The sequence below is a fragment of the Ruditapes philippinarum genome, unplaced genomic scaffold (assembly GCF_026571515.1).
Source record: "Ruditapes philippinarum isolate M1 unplaced genomic scaffold, ASM2657151v2 ctg381_1_1_1_1, whole genome shotgun sequence".
Lineage (NCBI taxonomy): Eukaryota > Metazoa > Mollusca > Bivalvia > Venerida > Veneridae > Ruditapes > Ruditapes philippinarum.
The window spans coordinates 181,535-202,314 of NW_026864809.1; the positions used below are offsets into that span (position 1 = coordinate 181,535).

Below are 20,780 nucleotides of genomic sequence, written 5' to 3' on the forward strand. Positions count from 1 at the left end.
ATATTATGTGCTATGCACGGGTACAATAAAAAATGGTAGGCATACAAGTTGGAATACTTTACATGTCTGGAATTTTGACAACAAACGCCCTCCATATGACACCATGGGTCAATTTTAAACGGGGTCAAAATTTTATATTCCGGCCCTGCCCATGTGTTAGTGCATTCTCAAAGAAAGCTATACCATTAGATGCGGAATTAATTTTGGAAAAAAAAACATAAAGCTCAACAACCGTGCGATTATTACGCGACACCAGTCAATGAACTAATAAATGACTAATGTATGCTGACGACACATTGCATTGTGGGTAATTCACTGTTCAGAACGAGGTAAAGTAGGGCAGTGTGTATTGGAAGAGGAAATTGACAACGTCACATTTCTAAATTATTTTGCATCTCATGTGTTTACATGTACAAAACAATGGATGACAATGCCATGGGTATGTACATCTTAAATAATTATATTATAATTTAGTCTTTGATTAGATGTTCATTGTCGTTTAGAGAAGCAAACTTAGATTTTACTCAAAATTCCCCGATGTTTGTGGTCGCCATTTTGGATCGGATTGAAACGAAATTTTCTATCGGCAGACTCTTGCTTACACATATAATATGGCTAGGTAGAATGTTACGATCATCATATTATTGTATTTGTAACATGTGCAGTTTGTGCTAATTGGATTATTTATGCATGCTTGCGGTCAAGACAAAAAACTTCGTGGGTCAACAGAGGTCATGTTTTGGTTCGAGTTGCCCTCGGTATGAACCGTTGAACTTATGAACTCTAAATTGTTGTGATTCGATTACGCAATATATATCGCCACAATGCAAATTTTATATGTGTACTGAGGTAAAAAGGAATTTCAACTTTTTTGCAATGAGTTTTATTTCAAAATAGATACATCTTTTTAATTCTTAATATATAGATCTAGATACATCAAGAACAAATAATATGGTGCTAAATTATAGTATAGTATACAAGCATTAGTTAGTATCTTGGTGCAACCATACCTTCCATTCAACTTGACTTTAATGGGGTTACTCGACAATATCCACCAGGTAGACATCCACGTCGAGTAGGTGAGGACTGTACATCGGTGTAGAGTGGTGTGTTCCGACATAAATTTTAAAACTATATTACACAATTCTATCTGGAGTTAGTGTACCAGGTTTTGTAAAATAAGAAAATCATTTCACTCATCTTAATTGATATTCAATCCATCTTCCATTGAGTCAAAACACTGCTGGAGACCGGTAAAGAATCAACTCGGCCCTATAGGCTATACCAAAATGGCTAAGGTTAACTCGGCCCACTTAAGAAAAAAACATATTTAATGTGTTAACTCTTTCTAATGTCTTGGATGGTTTCAAGGCAAACTGATTTTAATGAAAAATAAGAGATATCTGGTATATCATTATATAATTGTACATTGTACTTCTGCAGAATTTTAGTATATTAAGAAGAAATTTGTTACGTTTATTCTTGCAGATTCGTTAAAAATAACTATAATACAAATGTGTTCCCTTTGATGCTTTTTTGTTTGTAAAGTTATCTACATTAAAATATGAAATAAAAACGTGTTTACTTATTATCATAAGCTTCTTATTAGGCCATAGAAAATTAATCTTTAGACTCTCATCCAGGTTCAAGAAATAATTGGGGCGGGTGGGCGGAATTTATAATTTATAATTTATTTTATCCATCACTTTTAAGACCTGAAAAAAAAACAGAAATGTATGAATATATTGATGAATGTCGCATCATTTCCACCCAGATTTTGATCAAAACTAAACCCAAACCAATCACAAACAGTTTTCTTGTTTTACTGAATCATATATTTCACATATGACGAACATTTTGACAATTTTACTGATCGAAAACGAACGTATTTAAAATCTTGATCACTAGACGCTGTAAACCTCAGTCTGAGTTTTATGTGTTCGTCCCGCGAATATTCAACCACGATTTTCGGACGAATTTTCGTCCACAGACGTCTGCAAAATCATGCAGGGTTCCCGCTGTCGATCGCCAATGGCTTCAAATGCGACAAAATATTAATTCTGGCGCATAAAATCTTTAAATTTGCGAATTTAACTGGCGCCAACGTAAGATAAAAGCATCCGACAACTAGTACACTTAAATGTCATAAGCGGCCGCGTCAATTACATAAGCAGCCCAAATGTGAAAGGTCACGCACTATTAGTTTGTTTATCAAACTGTATAATCGGGTACCGTATTCAATTGTGTGACACTTCGGGAACATGTGAAGATGAAACTAATTTTGACCCAGAGGGAACCCTGGAAATGAACAATTTTTTTTTATGAAAATAAATTATTTTGGGGCGGAAAGATTTTGATACGGGCGGGCGGGGATGAGAGTCTAAAGATTAATTTTCTGTGGCCTTAGTTGCAGGTGGTCATTAATCAAATTTGAATAATAACAATTAACATGCAACTTATTTTGCAATGCCACAAGGATGGCTTGTAATAAGGTTTTATTACCCAAATCATTGAAAACTCTTTCATTACCAAAAATGTTATCATAATTTAAGAAAACATCTTTCCACGTCTAAAAAGTCTATATATAAATCATATAGTTCCAACAATAAGGAGTGTATAAAACAAACCAATAAATTAATAAATTAAAAAAGTGGACCGAGTTGACCCGTACCGAGTTGGAATAGGACCGAGCTGACACTGGCGCCGAGTATTTTTTAAGGCCGAGCTGACCCTTATTCCTAGGGACTAGACTGCATGTTATTGTTAAGACGGATAAAACAGGTATAAAAGCAGAATCAAATTTTTAAAACATAAAAGAAGGGTTGTTGTGTCTAGGGTGAGACATGTTCAATCAGGGTAACAGCCATACTGAGTATAGAGAACATTTACTAGCAAGGAAAACATACTTTTTGTGTTGCCTTTACAAAGTAGTGGTGACATAAAGGAATCACTTCTCCATCGTCTGACCGTCACAAAACTGGTCAGGACTACTCCTCAAAAACTTATTGTGCAATTTCATCCAAACTTTACAGGACTGATCAGTACCAAGTCTAGTTGTGCATATCATTGACATTTTCCGGTTCAATGATTTTGCCAGAGTTATAGATTTTTATTGTCCAGATTAAGTTTGTACTTTTATTCCACTAGCGCAATTTCAATGAAACTTTGCAGAATTGATTGGTAGCTCAAGTACTTGTGCATATTAACCCTTTCCCCCATGAGCATATTGTGAAAAATGGCCGTTTTCACTGAAAAGCCTCCTGTTACAAGTTCAAACTGCTATGAAACTATGAAAAATGCTTCAATACTAATCAAACTTGGCACAAATGTTGACTGGACCATTGCCTTTGTAACGACATGCTCAGTCTTAAATTTCCTGTTACCATGGCAACGAGGGGTCATCTCAAAATTGCCAAAAATCACTATTTTGCCTCGATTTTTTCCATCAAAATTTATTTCAAAGTGCTGCAACTTCTCAAGGGATTGAGATAGAGTCAAAGGCTTTTCAGCGTTTGTTACACGTTACATTATGATCAACCTGGGGTCATTTTTAGCCTCTCACAAGTCCAAAATTTTCTTGGTGATGAGGGGGACTCCGCCCCCCTTCAAACCCCCCTAACAGAAGGGGGCACATCCCCCTTCTGGCAACCCCCTGATGTATCTTTTGGATGGGGGGCGGCGCCGAAAATGTGCTCATTTTTTTAAGCAACATTTCTCAAACGAAAACTTGTGTTTGGGGCCCAAATAGGACATTTTTTCACTATTTGAGGCCTAAAAAAAGGGGGGGGGTCGAAAGTGCGTTGTTTCGCGTATATATGAGGTAAAGGGTTAAACAGAATTTCCGGTTGAATGAGGAGTTATGGTCCTCAAATAAATAATGTGTTTGACCTGTAAATATTTTTTGTGTCTCCTGCTACACAATAGCTGCAACATGCAATTGGCTAATATCAGGTGACAGGTGATCATTAATATCGCTTTTGTCATTGCTCATTAAAGAATTGTTGTTTTTTTTCTTTCAGAGTCTTTAGAAAGTAGTGTTAGCAGTGGTCCCGGGATGTCAATGGGAATGGACATGGGTGGTATGGGGATGACAAGTCCCATTTCTTCTGTCGGTTCAATGTCACCCGGAATGTCTTCACCTGATATAAAACCCGATATTACGTCATTGTCTGTAACATCGCCTCCCGGATCCTACTTCAGTTACGGAATGCATCAAGGCATGAATTCACAATCTGGTTCAATACATTCTCCACCATTACACTCGCCATCATCGTCAGTACAGTCTCCTACAATGATGTCCATTGGGTCGCCTGGCTCTGTTGGTTCACCACCAAATCCTCACATGCCTCATACAACCCTGAGTAACAAACACATATGTGCGATATGTGGGGACAGAGCTTCTGGAAAACATTACGGTGTTTATAGGTAAGATCATTCAGTTCACTGAATTTCAGTTTTTTAAAGCCTGTTTTTAGAAAAGATTATGATCTATAGGCAATGTTAAGAGCCTCAAAGGTAAAACAGAGCATTGTTAGTGATTTATTGATTTCACTTATATAACAGAGACCTATATAAGGCCTCTCTGTAATGGAAATTTTCTTTATTATCATGCAGTTTTACCAAAAATCTTAACCAGGTTTTTTAATTCCCAAATTAGCAATTTTAGTGATAACTTTTCCTAAAATCATGAGGGTAAGGCCTGTTCCCATTTAAAAGAGAAAAACAGCTGACTATTAATTTACACACTAAAATGACATTGTGCACTTAACTTCACAGAAAATGCATAATAATTGTTTCCAGTACATGAGGATGGAAAATAAGTCTCAAGTTTTATCAATAAATTATTCTTTTCTTTTGTCACAGTTGTGAAGGATGTAAAGGATTCTTTAAGCGCACAGTAAGGAAGGACCTGACCTATGCTTGCAGGGATGACAGAAATTGCATGATTGACAAACGACAAAGAAATCGTTGCCAGTACTGTAGATATATGAAATGTCTTTCAATGGGCATGAAACGTGAAGGTATGTCTATATGTATATGAAGAGTGGAATTTTTTGTGTGTGCTTTCTTAACCTGGATACATACAGCTCTCTGTAAGCTTTTTTGGTTGCTAGAATTCTGTTGTAATTCCTGTAGCTAATTTTCTCAAACTTCATTGAAAAATTCATTTGCAATCAGGTTAAATTTTTAATCAAATTTATGCTTACGATTCCTTGATCATTGTGCCAGAATGAGAAAATTATATAATAAAGATAATAAGTAACCTCTTAGTCTTACCATAAAGCAGTGCATTACATTTATACAAACATAGATTACTTTAAAAATTGAGCATTACTTTAATACAAACATTGAATTACCTTAAAAATTGAGCATTACTTTTATAGAAACATTGAATTACCATAAAAAATTGAGCATTACTTTTATACAAACATTGAATTACCTTAAAAATTGAGCATTACTTTAATACAAACATTGAATTACCTTAAAAAATTGAGCATTACTTTTGTACAAACATTGAATTACCTTAAAAAATTGAGCATTACTTTTATACAAACATTGAATTATCTAAAATATTGTGCATTACTTTTATACAAACATTGAATTTCCTGCAATTGTTACCAGTATTCTTTAACATAAATAAGAGTTGACTTTACCTTTAATAAGTTGTGTTTAATTTGTTGTAATGAACCTGCTTTTTATGCAGACATTCTGAAAAGTGTCAGTCTGTTGCCAATTATAGAAATAGAATAAAAAAAAGTCCAAAATAGCAAAATTTTAAATGTTGCAGTCTCATTGTGATTACTGATAGCATTAAATTGTACTACAAATTTTTGTTAAACTTGCTAGCTCTGATCCTAATTTGCTTACAGTTGCTTGTTGTTTGAATGTAGTTTTGTAATAAACTTGTTTTTATCATGGAAGATATTGATCAGTATTTATCACTTAAAATCTACTGAAATTTGAAATTATTATTAGTATAATGTTACCACTCGAAAATGAAAAACACATCAAGACCAGTCTAAAAATAGCACACAATGTCCGTGATTGTTCATGTACAAAATTTAATTAAGTTGATAAAACTTTAATATTCAGATGTATCTTATGATCTTTATCAAAACTTAAACAAATAATAAAAAAAACAACTTTGTAAATCTTGCTCAAACAATATCAAATATAATTACATTAATTATGTAGTACACAAAATAACACCAGACAATTTTTCATCAAATAAAGTAAGTGAATAGACTTTTCTGAAATGCAAGCATTAAATGATTGATATTCTGGCAATGCACAAGCACAGTTCCAGGCTCATTCTTTACCTTCATCTGTAGTTTTCCAAACAAATATAAGATCTTTTGTGAAAATACTACTATGAGTAAAGCAGATTTACAGAAAAAGGCCATGATTGATTTGATTTAAGATAAACAAACCTATTGTAAAAATACTACTGTAAGTAAAGCAAGATGTAATACAGAAAAAGGCCATGGTTCAGAAAACTGATATAGAAATTCATTTGAATATTATAAAGTATATACGTCATGTCAATAGAAACACTAGTAACTGTTGTTTACAGGAACGGCTGGACTAGGCTTGCTACATTTTAGCATCTTTAATTGATTGTTTTCATAAACCTTGCTATTTTGATTTATGATGAAGTCAGTGAACTCTAGTATCAAGCAGTTAGTTATAATAGTTGAGAGAGGTGGAAGGCAGTTCAGTGAACTTCTGACTGGTTAGTAATATATTGAATAGGGCACTGACCAATCATTCTTTATGTTTATATTTACTATTTATATAAGCTGAAACTTGTATAGACTATTAGTGAATGTTGTTTTTACTTGTTCATTTATATACTTTCCTTTATAACTTGAAAGCAGTTAAAAGTTTCTTTTGATTTCATATCAATTATTTTCTAAGTGCTGCACTCAGGTTTTCATCATACCAGTTGTTTTTCTTCTTTTCAAAATCCCAAAATGTACTTGAGAATTTTAGTATGATGGAATCAATTAGGAGAAATTTTCTAAACTTTATTAGTTTTGCCTTTATTGATCTCACTTTATCTATTATGTTGTTCATATTTTTGCAAATATAAAAAATATGGTATAATAAGTATTACAACAATCTTGTTTCTTGAATATTACTGCTTTTATCGCTATGCTTAGCTTTTTTTTGCTTTTTTGCGAATAACAGAAATTGTTACTATGCTTTTTTTATGTTGCGCTTCATTCATAACTTTTATTTATCTTTTACTTTATCTATGTGGTTGTTCAACTTGTTGTATATGTACAGTAGAAGTCATTTTTAGCCACTTTGTTATTGAACTTGCCTGTCACTTAATGCAAAATCACTTATATAAATCACAATCCATTTAGTTCCTTATACATTTATAGAAGAACAATACAAGTGTAACCTTATGAATAGACTAAATGCCACAGACTGGTATATATAGTGGAAAAGGAAATTTGTAAATTGCATTCATCTTCAAGTCATAGTGAAATTAAATATCTTGATTATGCAAGAAAGGGTTATCTTTTAGTCTTGAAACAAGTATAACTTTACCAGGATGGATACTTTGGTGGTAGATTTAAAACAGTTTTATTATAACTTAAATGCAAAAACCACTTCAAGGAGCCTGCTGACTTTGTGCTTTAACTAACCACTTTAGATTGGTCTAGTACTTTTCACCGCTGTAGGCACAGAGTAAAATCGGGACACCAGCAGGCTTACAGGAGTGAATTTTTCCCAGGTTTGTGATAAAACACTATAAAGGCATCTATGGTTTTCCTTTACTAGGAAAGCTGGACAGTTAAGCCTTATGGCCTTTCTTTTTCAGGGGTCACTAGACTTAATATCAGGCAAAAAGAAAACACTTTTTGTATTGTGTTGTGAATATACATTTTGTTATTTCAGCTTTGATTGACAAATCCACCAGTCCTGCAGTGAATTCCGGTACGTTTGTTAACCCAGTAAGCAGCAGGCAATTTCCATGTTTCATAATACACTTCTCCAAGGCAATCTCTTTTGATGAACATATATTAAAATAGGAATAATTGAATGGAAAGCCACTTTTGCTAAAGGACAGTGCAAATATTTTAGCTGTTGGGAATCAAAATTTTATTAACATCATACACGTTTTTGAAAAAGCAAAAAAATTCTTTTGATATCAGTGGTCAACAATTTTGTAAATACTAGCTTACTTTACAATTTTTGTTTGTCAATTTAAAAAAAAAATAAAGATTTTTTTTTCTAAATTAAAGATTTAAAAAAAGGATTTTTAAAAATAAAGAATGTTTTTAGTAAAAAAGATATTATAAAACTATAGTGTTCCATCTTATGAAAATAAAATAAAGAAAAACAAAGCATGGGATTCAAAACTTATGGGAAATTTCAAAATAGGCTGTTCATACACACACAATTTTGCATGTTCAAAGTTAATAACACGTTATGAATTAATCTAACTTCACTTTTGGACAATGGTATTGTTGTAAATTACCCCTTACCCTGCTGAAACCGAAATAGATCACTCTTTGCCGCCAAAATATATCAAAGCTTGTCTGCTTTTTAAGTAACTTAAACTTTTCATCTTCATATCTGTACAGTTCCAAAGCCAAGTCAATTTCAGAAATTCAGCAGGCTAAAGGGTTTACATGCAGATGTTAATGGTAACTGAAATTATGAATTTTATTTGAAAGTTCATCTGAAGGAAAAAAATTTAGTGCCAGCATAAAATGATCTGCTTTCAATTTAGAATAAAAGTCTTGTATTTAAAATAAATATCAAATGATTTGTTTTCCAAAAGGAAGCATTTATAATATGCATTTAATGATTTTAGAACTGTTTGTTTTCCATATATAGAATCTCTTAATAGGATCAGGTGCTGTTAAATTTACTCATGAGTAAAATATAGCAATTCTAGCCGGAGAGGAAATTAAACAAAGGGGTTTAATTCTATTGATAGAAATAAGTTGATAGATTTAGAATAGATAGTGCTCAGAACATTAACCTGGATGTTATTATTTTTTAACTTTCTTCTATGAAATAGGACAGGATGAAAAATTCTCCTTTAGCCTTCCAGCTGCTACTAAATCTACTCATGTGACCAGTGCAGACCAAGATCAGGTGACACATCTGTGCCATATCACTATGGTCTGCACTTTTTGCTCTTCTATCAGAACATATTTTGAGAGTTTTCTTCAAAATTGTGATTTGTATTTCCATATTGAAAGACTTACAAATCTATATCATATTAAGTATGAAAAGGGTTATGTAACACTATATGTTTAAACAAAATAATTAAATCTCACTAATTGCGTTGTCACATGCAGACTATTGGAGAAATTGCTGATTTAAAAATACATTTTTTTTTCCATAGGCAGAAAAAGCTTGATGTGTTAAATTCATCCTATAAAATCATGTTTCACATTTTATGTGATTGATATGAGATTGTATCAATAAGAGAAAGCCTATAATAGACAGATAAAAGAAGCCAGAACATAATTATATTTGCTATAAATAGAAATCAATAATGATAAGCTTTCTCATTAAATAAGCAAGCTTTTAAGATCTGTAGTCAAACCATATTATGAGAGTCATTCAAACATTCATAAAATGAGAATAACTGCAAAAATATTGTTTAAGTTTATTTTTAGGAAGCATTTTACTACTAAGAATGTTTTTTGGTTTTTTTTGATGGATGGATGAAGGAGTTCTTGATCATGGTCTTTCTTTTTTGATTACTTTATTCGAACATTTACTTGAAATTTATACACAGCTGTCAACACTGCCCCAAAGAAAACTCTGTGGTCTAGCATCTGTAAAGTTTGTTGACCTCATTTGCCACTGACCTCTGTGGGTTTGAATCCCACCAGGGACTTTATAACCCTCCATGTGAGAAAGCTATCTAATTAGGTTATGGTAGGTAAGGTGGTTCTATTTAGGTTTCTTCTGCATTTTGTTTGAAATAGTGCATGAAGAGGCACCTAACATCTTTCTCCGAAATGAAGTTGCAAAGTTGGCATACAGTGTTTATGAGACTTAAAATCCAGTCAAAACAAAGGATTATCCAAGGGGACATGATATTTGTTTTTCAGTAACAATAAAAGATTAAATACTTACATATATTAAACAAATTTACAATTTTTCTTATTGAAGAAAGGTTTACATTTGAGATTCATATCTTTCTAAAAGATGAACTTGAAAGTAAAATCTATGTATATTGTGATATACTGGTACATGTAGAAAAATACATAACTGTTTATTTTAATGTTATTATATGGTAATTTATTGTTTACACCATGCAATAAGCATACCAGAATATTCCAGTATGCCAAATTATAATGTTTTATGAATACTTGCCTAGAATACCGTACTATAACAGAATAATCAGAGAATTCCAGTCTAGTGAAAAAATAAATATGTTCCTTTGATTAAAAGCTCTCTTGATTACTTACAGAGATATGTTTTGATATTAAACAGCTTATGGTTATATATTTTTAGATATTATTAAGATTCTGTTACTAAGCAACCAACTTAAACCAGCGTAAAAATATCAAGTTGTATGGGAAATGATGAGAAATATATTGGTAATTACAGAGAAGGGCAAATTATAAGAAAAATTCAAACTGTAGAAAATATAAAATATAAACCCCAGAAAATAATGTTATGTTTCCCTATTGAGGTATAGTACCGTTAACCTGTACAGTTGATGTACATTTAGGGTGAAATTTTGTCACTGGCTTGCAGGACTGGTGGATAATGTAACTAGGAAAGTTGTGCTTGATTACTGCTTTTTTGCTTTATATTTTTCTGTATCATATTCATATTATAATTGGTCACCATGGTGTTCCTAAATAGTTTTTATACATGTTATATAATTTAATATGAGTTAACCTGTTACTTCACTATGGTGACAATATATAATTTGCTATGGTATTTTAAAACTATTTTCATCAAAACATTAATATTTCAGGGCTAAAAATTTAATAATTCAGGGCTAGAATGTAACATTTTTCTTTCTACATGAAAATTTAATGTACTAGTACAAGATATTGTAACTCGCAAAAAAAACAAGCAAAACTTGTACTACTTATATAGTATGTATACAACATAATACATGTATGTATATTCGTATTTATTTATGAATTGCTTTTGGAGATGACATTTTTGTTAAAATTTGATTTCTTTTTCCGGTTTTATCAATTTATGTTTATTTACTAACTGCTACACAAGCAAACGTTTACATGTGTAAAGAAAAATTACAGGCATACTTAAATTTTGACAAGCATTTTGCGAGTTTGCTGGTGTTAAAATCCAGCCATTATATTTGTTTTCAGCCATTTTTGCTTTGTTAACATGTAAAAGACATTTTCAGTCTAGGGAATAACCACGAGCAAAGAATAAGCAATACAGCTTTGGAACAACTTTAAATGAATTAAGTTAGTTATTAAATAAGACATGATAATATTATGTCTGGATCTTGAGGTAACCAATTCTAGTAATAATGGAAGTCAAATCACAGACACTCGTATAAAACAACAACTTGTCTTATTAAGACAACTGTCTATGAAATACTTGTAATTTGATTTACATTGGTTTGGTATTTGTGGAAATTTACTAGACTGAGATATGTGAAATTTAATATATTGGTCTAGTCCAAATCCTCGTTAAGATGTTAATTTACATGTATTGTAGATATACCATTATAAATATCTATCTATTTGAAGCTTTAAACGGAAGCATATTCACTTTGAAGAATAAAGAATTGATAGATTAAGATTTATTTGAAGATAAAACTTTGTCATCATAAATTAGTACATATATATAAGGCACTTGCATTTTAATTGCTAATTAGGAATCATTTCATCATCAAATATTGTACAAGCATACTGATTCATTGACATTTGCTCTTGGCCCACATTTACAGCATTCCTGTCAACTTGATTTTGAAACACTTACTGGGGCAGGTTATGATTTGATTTTGACCCAATTATGAGACATTGCTTTTGCTTGATGTAACTTTTGGCCATTTAAGAGTTAAATCAATATATACATGTATATACATGCAATGATCACATTTCTCCTTTAAGCTACTTACAAAATGTTGATATTTTATTAAAAAATGTTGGAATTTCTTTGAAAAAAGTATAAAATAAAAGTAAAGATTAGTTTATACAATTTTCTTTAGTTTGATTGTGTTGGAAAATATAGCTTTAATTGAAACACTCTTGAATCTATTGCTTTTTGCATGCCTGAGTGTTAACTGCATATTGTTTTCTAAGGATTGTTGGCCGCATAGGTTCAAACCCTATCAGGGGCAAGAAACTTTACACTCATTGCTTGTTACTGGTTGGTTAATCCAGGAATAGATTTGAAAGCGCAGTTTGGATTGTTTCATATGATACTGAAAGTTATAAAGCCAATACTCAATACTGGTCAGTGGTTCTATGACTGAAGCAATTTATATAGAGTCAACACCTGAGATCTTCCTCCACTGAAATAGCTAGATTGTCACCATATCACCTGACCAGTGTTCATGTGACATCAAACACAAAGAAAAAGAAGGAAAGTTTAGTAATAATGAGGTTGGTTTTTTTTAATAAATTCATCTACAGATGTTGATAGCAGATGGTTAAGATTTATGACATATGATTTATGATGTTTAACTTGTTAATTATTACCCAATGCATATTTTATAATAAAGTAAAAGCTGATATGAGATGCCTGTTAGTAGGTTATTTTAACTGTGTCTATAGTTACATCTGACAAGACTAGTTATACACACAAAAGAAAACAGAAAAATATTGCTCTTATCCATTTATGTAATCATCCAACTTGACATGTATTTGCATGAAATCAAGGTTAAGTTGAGATTTTTTTCTCTTCATGTTACATGTTGGGCTCCTTGCCAGTGGTCCTGTGATGCTGGGTCGTTTGGGGGTTGCGTTCATTGAAAGCTGCCCTTCCTTGTCGATGATATATATATCTTTTATTGTTAATCAGACCCTGAAAGTGAAAGTACTATAAATACACTAAATTTCATGTCATTTGACTAATAATGAATTTGTATAGGGATGTTAAAAGTCTATTGTATATTTAACATGTTTATATGATATATATTGTTGTGTATTTAACCTGTTTATATGATATATATTGTTGTGTATTTAACATGTGTATATGATATATATATTAACAGCTGTGCAGGAGGAGAGACAGAGAAACAAGGAGAAGGGGGAGAGTGAAGCAGAAAGCACAGTTAATGCTAACTCTGACATGCCAGTTGAGAAAATCCTTGAAGCAGAACTCGCTGTTGAACCTAAGACTGATACTTACATTGACGCTCAGGTAAGGCAACATAACATTTAATACAGGGAAGAAAATTTTGGTCATTTAGTTCAAAAAGAAGATTGAGATTCAATTTGCTGTTGTTCACACATAATCATTTTCTTAAAAAATGAATGTGGTTAACAAAATTGTGAAGATTTTATGATAGAGACCTACTTATATTATAAGTACATTATTTCACATTGAAAATTGTGAAGAATGTATTTTGTAAATGAAAGTTGTAAAAAAATTATTTTGGATACATTCTTTCAAGTAGTTCACACAAAGAAAATAGTTCTGCAATAAATGTGCTCATGTAAAACATGAATAAATTCTTAGTCTTGAATCATTTGAAATATTTCTTACCTAAAGTTCTCAGCTTAAGATGTTGGACATCCATTGAACAGAATAGAGCTGGTCAGTCTGAAGGGTTGTGCAGGCTGACTGGCCCTATACTGGTGGCAAAGACTTATCTATCTTGGCCCTAGCAGGATAAGGGTCAAGCTGAAGATGTAAACTATGACTAGGTCTTCAAGTTTGAAATACAATTCACTCTCTCAAGAAATCTTAGGAACCTAAGTTGTTTATGAAGTTGATTTTAAAAACAATAGTGATGATTGTTTAAATTAATTTACCAGTACTGAATAACCTTGGGAAGCGTTCTAGACATGATAATAATCTTGCTTCAAATCAATACAACCACACACAAAAGGAGGTCTTGAAAAATTAACAACTTTAGTATGATGATAAATAATAGGTATGGTTGAGAGGTGTCTTGCTTTCAGATGAGATTTCCTCATGTAATATGGTAATCTTACAGACTGAATTTTCTCCCCAAATTTTGTTGCCTTTGTTTTGCCACTGCTTTTATATAAATCAAAATATTTGAGAGTGTGGAAGATTAATAAATGGATTTTAATGATCCAGAGACAGAGGGTAAACTTTATAGTTTTTATGCCCCCGCCATGTAATGGCCGGGGCATATAGTGTTACCCTGTTCCGTCATTCCGTCATTCTGTCATTCCGTCATCATCAGTTTCCGTTCATTATCTTAAGAACGGTTGCACACATTCAACTCAAATTTGACATATGGATATGTCATGAGAAAATACAGGTCAAGTTTGAATTTGGTCATGGTTCGATGATTTTTGGCAGAGTTATGCCCCTTTTACTTTGAAAATAATATGAAATTTCAGTTTCCGTTTATTATCTCCCCAATGGTACAACACATTCAACTCAAACTTGACATATGGATATGTCATGAGAAAATACAGGTCAAGTTCGAATTTGGTCATGGTTCGATGATTTTTGGCAGAGTTATGCCCCTTTTACTTTGAAAATAATATGAAATTTCAGTTTCCGTTTATTATCTCCCCAATGGTACAACACATTCAACTCAAACTTGACATATGGATGCGTCAAAGGAATGCGCAGGTCAATTTCAAATTTGGTCATGGTTCAATGATTTTTGGCAGAGTTATGTCCCTATCACTTTGAAAGTAATATGAAATTTTCAGTTTCCGTATATTATCTCCCCAATGGTACAACACATTTAACTGAAATTTCACATATGGATATGTTTTTTGAATGCCCAGGCCAAGTTCAAATTTGTTCATGGTTCAATGATTTTTGGCAGAGTAATGCCCCTTTCACTTTGAAAATAATATGAAATTTACAGTTTCTGTTCATTATCTTCCCAACAGTGTTACATATTCAAATTAAATTTGACATATGGATATGTCAAAGGAATGGGCAGGTCAAGTTGGAATTTGGTCATGGTTTGATGATTTTTTGGCAGGGTTATGTCCCTTTTTACTTTGAAAATAATATAGATACATCTTAGGAATAAGCAGTTTTAGTTTGAATTTGGTCGTGGTTCAATGATTTTAGACAAACTAATCTTTCCTGAATGTTGGAAAAATTTTGAACTTTCAGTTTCAGCACTCATACTTTTAGCCATTATTTTGGCTACAAATATGCGATATGCTATTTTTAAAAGGTTAAGACTGAATATTTTCAGTGCCTTGAACATTGTATGAAAATGGTTTGTGTTAACATTGAAAAGTTTTAAGGGCTTTGAGCTTAAAATGAAAAAAATAATAAATGCACCATCTGAAATTTTGGCTGCATGCGGGGGCATCCGTGGCATGATGACACATTTCTAGTTTTAAGATTATAACTGAGACTTCAAGCAATTTGCCTGAGATTTTGGCTCTAAAATTATTTATGTTTTGGTTTATAAATATTAAATTTTGAAAGAGGATTTTTTTTGTCAATTAGATATGTAGCAACGATGTCATAACTTAAAATGGTTAGGTACTTGGTTGATATCTCAGCACACAAATACTGTAGTCCTGATTGGCCAAATTATTAAAATCTCTCCTCAGTTAAATATCTGGAAAAAAGTGATCTCTCTGAAGCATTGAAATCAGCGAAATAACATAAAAATTGCTGACTCGGTTTGATTGAACCTGTACATGAGGGATAATGAATGTACAAAAATGCAAAATCCCTCAGACCCCCTAGCACAGGCTTGAGCAGTACTCAATTCTTAATACTTAATAGTGCTGGCATCAATGATCCCGAAGGACCAGGAAAATATAACAACACTGAAGTGAAGTACAAGGCAACTTTTTACAACTGCCACACAGCACTTGACACTTGCTGTTGTGATGTATAAATATCTGTCAGGGAAAAAAAAGCCTGAATATTTGAAATAGATATCAGTAAGATTTGACATTAATACAATTATATTTTGTATTGTCCAACAGAAAGATGCAGTGACAAACATATGCCAGGCAGCAGACAAGCAGTTGTTTACACTGGTAGAATGGGCAAAACGCATACCTCATTTTACTGAGCTGCCATTGGACGATCAAGTCATTCTACTAAGAGCAGGTAAAATTTGCAAATTTTAGTTGACTGATATAAAATGGAGCTAAACTATTACAGTATTACCCCATGCATTTACTTGACACTTGGTTAGTTTATACAAGCTAATTTTAGTTCCGTTGCGTTGGAAGCTATAAGCTTAATGAAACACTTGCAAATCTTTTTCTGAAACCAACCAGTACTTAGCAATGAGTGTTAAGTTTCTTGCTCAAAGAAATAATGGCTTGTCCCTGTCAGAGCAGTTTGAACCAGCAATCCTTAGATTATTAGTCTGAGGTAATAACCACTCGGTCATGCTGCCACACTTACAATTGATTGAAGTTTGTGTGCAACTTAAATTCTTGTCAACTACAGTATCATATCTTGTCAACCACTGACTACAGGGATTTCTTTTGGCTTTTATAGCTGATATTCGGTCATATTCCCTATTGAAAAAGTACTTCATTGTAAATTATTACTAAATTTACAGGCTGGAATGAGTTATTGATTGCTGCATTTTCTCATCGTTCGATCTCTGTGAAAGACGGCATATTGCTAGCCACAGGTCTTCATGTACATAGAAGCAGTGCACACCAGGCTGGTGTAGGTACCATATTTGACCGAGTTCTGACAGAGCTGGTGTCCAAAATGAGAGAGATGAAAATGGACAAGTCGGAATTAGGCTGTTTACGTGCGATTGTACTGTTTAATCCAGGTAAGAACTGATTTTCATTTATTTGTTAATCAGGAATTATATCTGTTGGTCTTGAAAAAAGTTTGTCTTACTGAAATTATGTGCATTGATTAATCTACAAATTCCCTATAATGAGTCGAAGGTTTACCATGTTTGAATATTGGCATACAAAATACCGTTGACCAGTGACAAATACCAGAAGAATAGCCAAGATGTCACAAATAATGTACATGCAAAGAATAGCGTTAATATTGATATTTCAGCTTACAATGTACCAATTTTGAATGCATTATATGGTATGCACATATTGTAAACTATTATGTCTCTCGGATACATCTAGATTAATCACTGTATGTTAGTTGTTGACTTGTGCTTGACCTTCAGTTTCAGTATTGATCTTGGTCATAAAATTTCAATAAAGACATAGAAACACTTGATTTCAGCATTGGTCTTAGGAAACAGATAGTTTACATAAATTTTCAGAGTCTTTTACATATTGAAGAAAACTTTAATTTTAACATTGATACCATTAAGGGTTTTATCAGCTTACTTGATGATGACAGTATTTTATGAAGTGTTTATTTTGTCTTAAGCATAAAACATAATGGGAATTTCCCTTGGTATAATGGCCATGGGGAAAATGCATGTTATGTGAAAAGCATTTGTACATAACAGATTAGTACTGATACATAGTATCAGAATGGTATCATAATATTCTAAAGTTAACCTGCTGGTGGCAACTGAATCTAACCATGTAATCAGTGCAGACTGAAGATTGGCTGGCACGGCACATCTGTGCCATTTGATCATTTTCTGCACTGTTTGCTATTCAATCGGTACATAATTTTATTTTGATATTTTCCCTAAAAATGATCCATGGTTTTGGACAGATGGAAAGTTGGACATGTCCATTTTAAATATTTAGTGTGGAATAGGTTGATTACATATTAAAGAAACATTTTATCATTACAGATGCTAAAGGACTGACAAGTGTACAGGAAGTGGAACAGTTACGGGAGAAAGTGTATGCGTCGCTGGAGGAGTACTGTAAAACACGTTACGTGGACGAACCAGGACGTTTCGCAAAGTTGTTACTTAGATTACCAGCTCTAAGAAGCATTGGTCTCAAATGCTTAGAACATTTGTTTTTCTTTAAACTCATTGGCGATACACCAATCGACACGTTTTTAATGGAAATGTTGGAAACTCCAAGTCCGGCATCATGAGTGACCATGTATAGACGTGATGTGTATGAAATTGCTCTTGGCGTTGTTTTTTCTTTTCTGTCGTAACAATTTTTAACATACAGTCAGATCATTAAACTATATTTGTATATATAGAAGAAAGGTATGTGAAAAAAAAATTCAACCTTCTCAAGTGTGCTGAAAGGTGTTTTAGATATAACTGATATTAAGACTGCTGTTAGTGAGGTTTGTCGTATTTTCTTGTTAGTTTTGGTTTTGCTGAAAGAATAAATTGGATCTAGGTTATTTTGTGGTTAAATCGTGTGGAGACTATATGCCTGAAAATATGTTTTCACTATAACGTTTACATTAAGATCAGGATTGTAACTTGGATGTGAAGATGGCAGCTTATTAAACAGACCAGAATCTTTGTTAACTCTTATATAATACTTGCAGAATACATGAAGCCTGTGCTATATACAGGAACTTATTGACAATGAATATTCATAATATTAGTACAATATTGATAAGATTTAACATGAATTTTCATAACATTGGTACGATATTAAGATATAACTTTCATTTTACATGAAGGGGATATAAATCAGGGCTAAGAAATGTTCCCTCCCTTTCATGTCTTATATTTTGTTCTGGATCTATATAAGAGAATTTAAACCCACTTTAACTTACATTGTTGTGTGTTTTATATTTTGTTTACATTATAATTATGTTTTCTTTGAGAATGCAGTATGTTTTACTGTTTTTAGAATGCAGTTAGTTGTTTTACATTAAAGCTTTTACAGACAATCTTTGTTTCATTTGATGAAGTATTGTTTGAATTGTTCATGTCAGCTTTGTGCTTTTTGATTAAAAATTATGTTGGCAAGAAGACCATGAAATTTAAACATGCTAAATGTTTGATGTACATTTGCTGATCAACATCATCAGAATTTTTTTTCCTCGCAAATTATCAATGTTTTAAAAAAATTTAGAAATTTTATGGTGAGGATTTATAATTCATATAAAGATATTTCAGTCAATTAAGTCTTGAAAATTGAAAAAAAATCCTTATTGAGAATATAGAATCCTGAAGCCCCTGGCTCATACTAAGATTTTTTGATTTGGTAATTTTAGGTAGAGTAATGTATGGTGTATTTTGTTATTTTTTAAGAGTAAAACCTGGTTTCATGACAAATTTCCTGTGGTTTAGCGGCCTATTTCTTTTCTTCCTTTCAAATATTAACATATGTAACTTCTAATGCCATCCTTAAGAAATTAATAGTTTATAGTTGTGCAAATATAACCCTATTAAAATGACAGACATTTTTATTAGAAATTAACTATAATTATTCAAACATCCTGATGTGGCCATAAACCTATCAAAATTACAGAAATTTTTAGTATGGAAATAAATAATAAATATTTAATAACCATCAAGTGGCCTTTAAATGAACTTGTCCTACTTTCATTTTGGGACAGTCCAATATCAATTTTTTTTAGGTTATCAAGACGAAAATATAAAATAAGTCGGTCAACACTAAAGTGCCTAGTACGACTGCAAGGCTGTGCAGGCTGGCCTGGATTTATACTGATGGAAAAGGTCAAATGAGGTCAAGGGTTAAAATTGTATTGCTATAAATTAATGCATTTCTTAGGATAGCCTGATGACATGTATTTGAGGAAATACAAATTAAAAAATTGAAAGTATTTCTTTGATAGTCCCATTATTTTAAAGCCACTGTCTTTGACTTTGATAACATATTACTGTGTTCATAGTGATAGATATATAAAAATGACTTGTGTTTTTTTTCTGTATTGAAGTGTGTTACTTTTGAAGTTTTTTAGGTGCCTTAGATTTAAATATTTTTAAAAAAGTATATAATTGTATTATATGTTGAATTAATTATTTTACTTGGATCATAAATTAAAATGATATGGCAATATTTACATTGATAAAGATTAAATGGAAAGGTACATTTTTTTTTAGCTTTTTTTTTTTACTTGTATGAAAATGGTTTGACTGTCAAATATTTTGCTAAAGTATTTAATGAAATAATTTCTGAGATATTTTGAAAATCAAATAAACTTGTGAGTAGCCGTTAATAACTCTTTATTTAACCTGTATAAATTGTTATTTTAGATATCATATTTTGATTGTTGGTACACGCGTGTCAGTGTAGCAATCTTATTTTGATTGTTGGTACACATGTGTCAGTGTAACATCTGGGTACCTGTACTCTGACAGTATCACTAGATGTGTTATAAAACCTAGTTGAGTAAGTCATTAGGTAAAGCTTTTACTGGAAATGGAAGTTGACATTTTACAAGAATGCTTTTGAACTTTGGTTTAGAAAAACAATGCTTCATGTAACAGAAATTGTTTTGCATTGTTATGATAAACATTTAGATAGCTTTTTTTTGTGAAGAGTTTTATGAGGAGATTTACAATTGTGTCAAGCATCAAATATTTATTGAAATTTTGACAATTTTGATACTATTTATCTTTCTTTTGTTTTTAGTAAGAACTTAAAAAATGAAATTAGAATTAGGGTGCTTTTGTAGGAAAATATAAGATTTTGTTTAAAATGTTACATTGTAAGTGCTAACAAGTTAAGATTGAAGTTTGGATATTTTATAGACATTATTTTGTTCTTTATATTGTATAGTTACATTGTACATGAAAGTGTTATGTTTAGGTTTGTACAACATGA

General features: G+C 32.0%; 1 protein-coding gene across 2 annotated transcripts; it reads left to right on the forward strand.

Annotated features, from left to right (window-relative positions):
- Nucleotides 1–286: 286 nt before the first annotated feature.
- LOC132726881 (retinoic acid receptor RXR-like) lies at nucleotides 287–18,817 on the forward strand. 2 transcript variants are annotated; one of them, XM_060712291.1, is made up of 8 exons: nucleotides 287–439; nucleotides 4,020–4,425; nucleotides 4,864–5,021; nucleotides 7,912–7,950; nucleotides 13,193–13,341; nucleotides 16,092–16,218; nucleotides 16,682–16,906; nucleotides 17,858–18,817. In XM_060712291.1, the coding sequence occupies exons 1-8, from the start codon at nucleotides 409–411 to the stop codon at nucleotides 18,109–18,111; spliced, it is 1,389 nt and encodes a 462-aa protein (XP_060568274.1). In that variant the 5' UTR covers nucleotides 287–408; the 3' UTR covers nucleotides 18,112–18,817. The 2 variants fall into 2 exon arrangements, with proteins under 2 accessions (XP_060568274.1, XP_060568275.1); XM_060712292.1 differs by lacking the exon at nucleotides 7,912–7,950.
- Nucleotides 18,818–20,780: the final 1,963 nt, after the last annotated feature.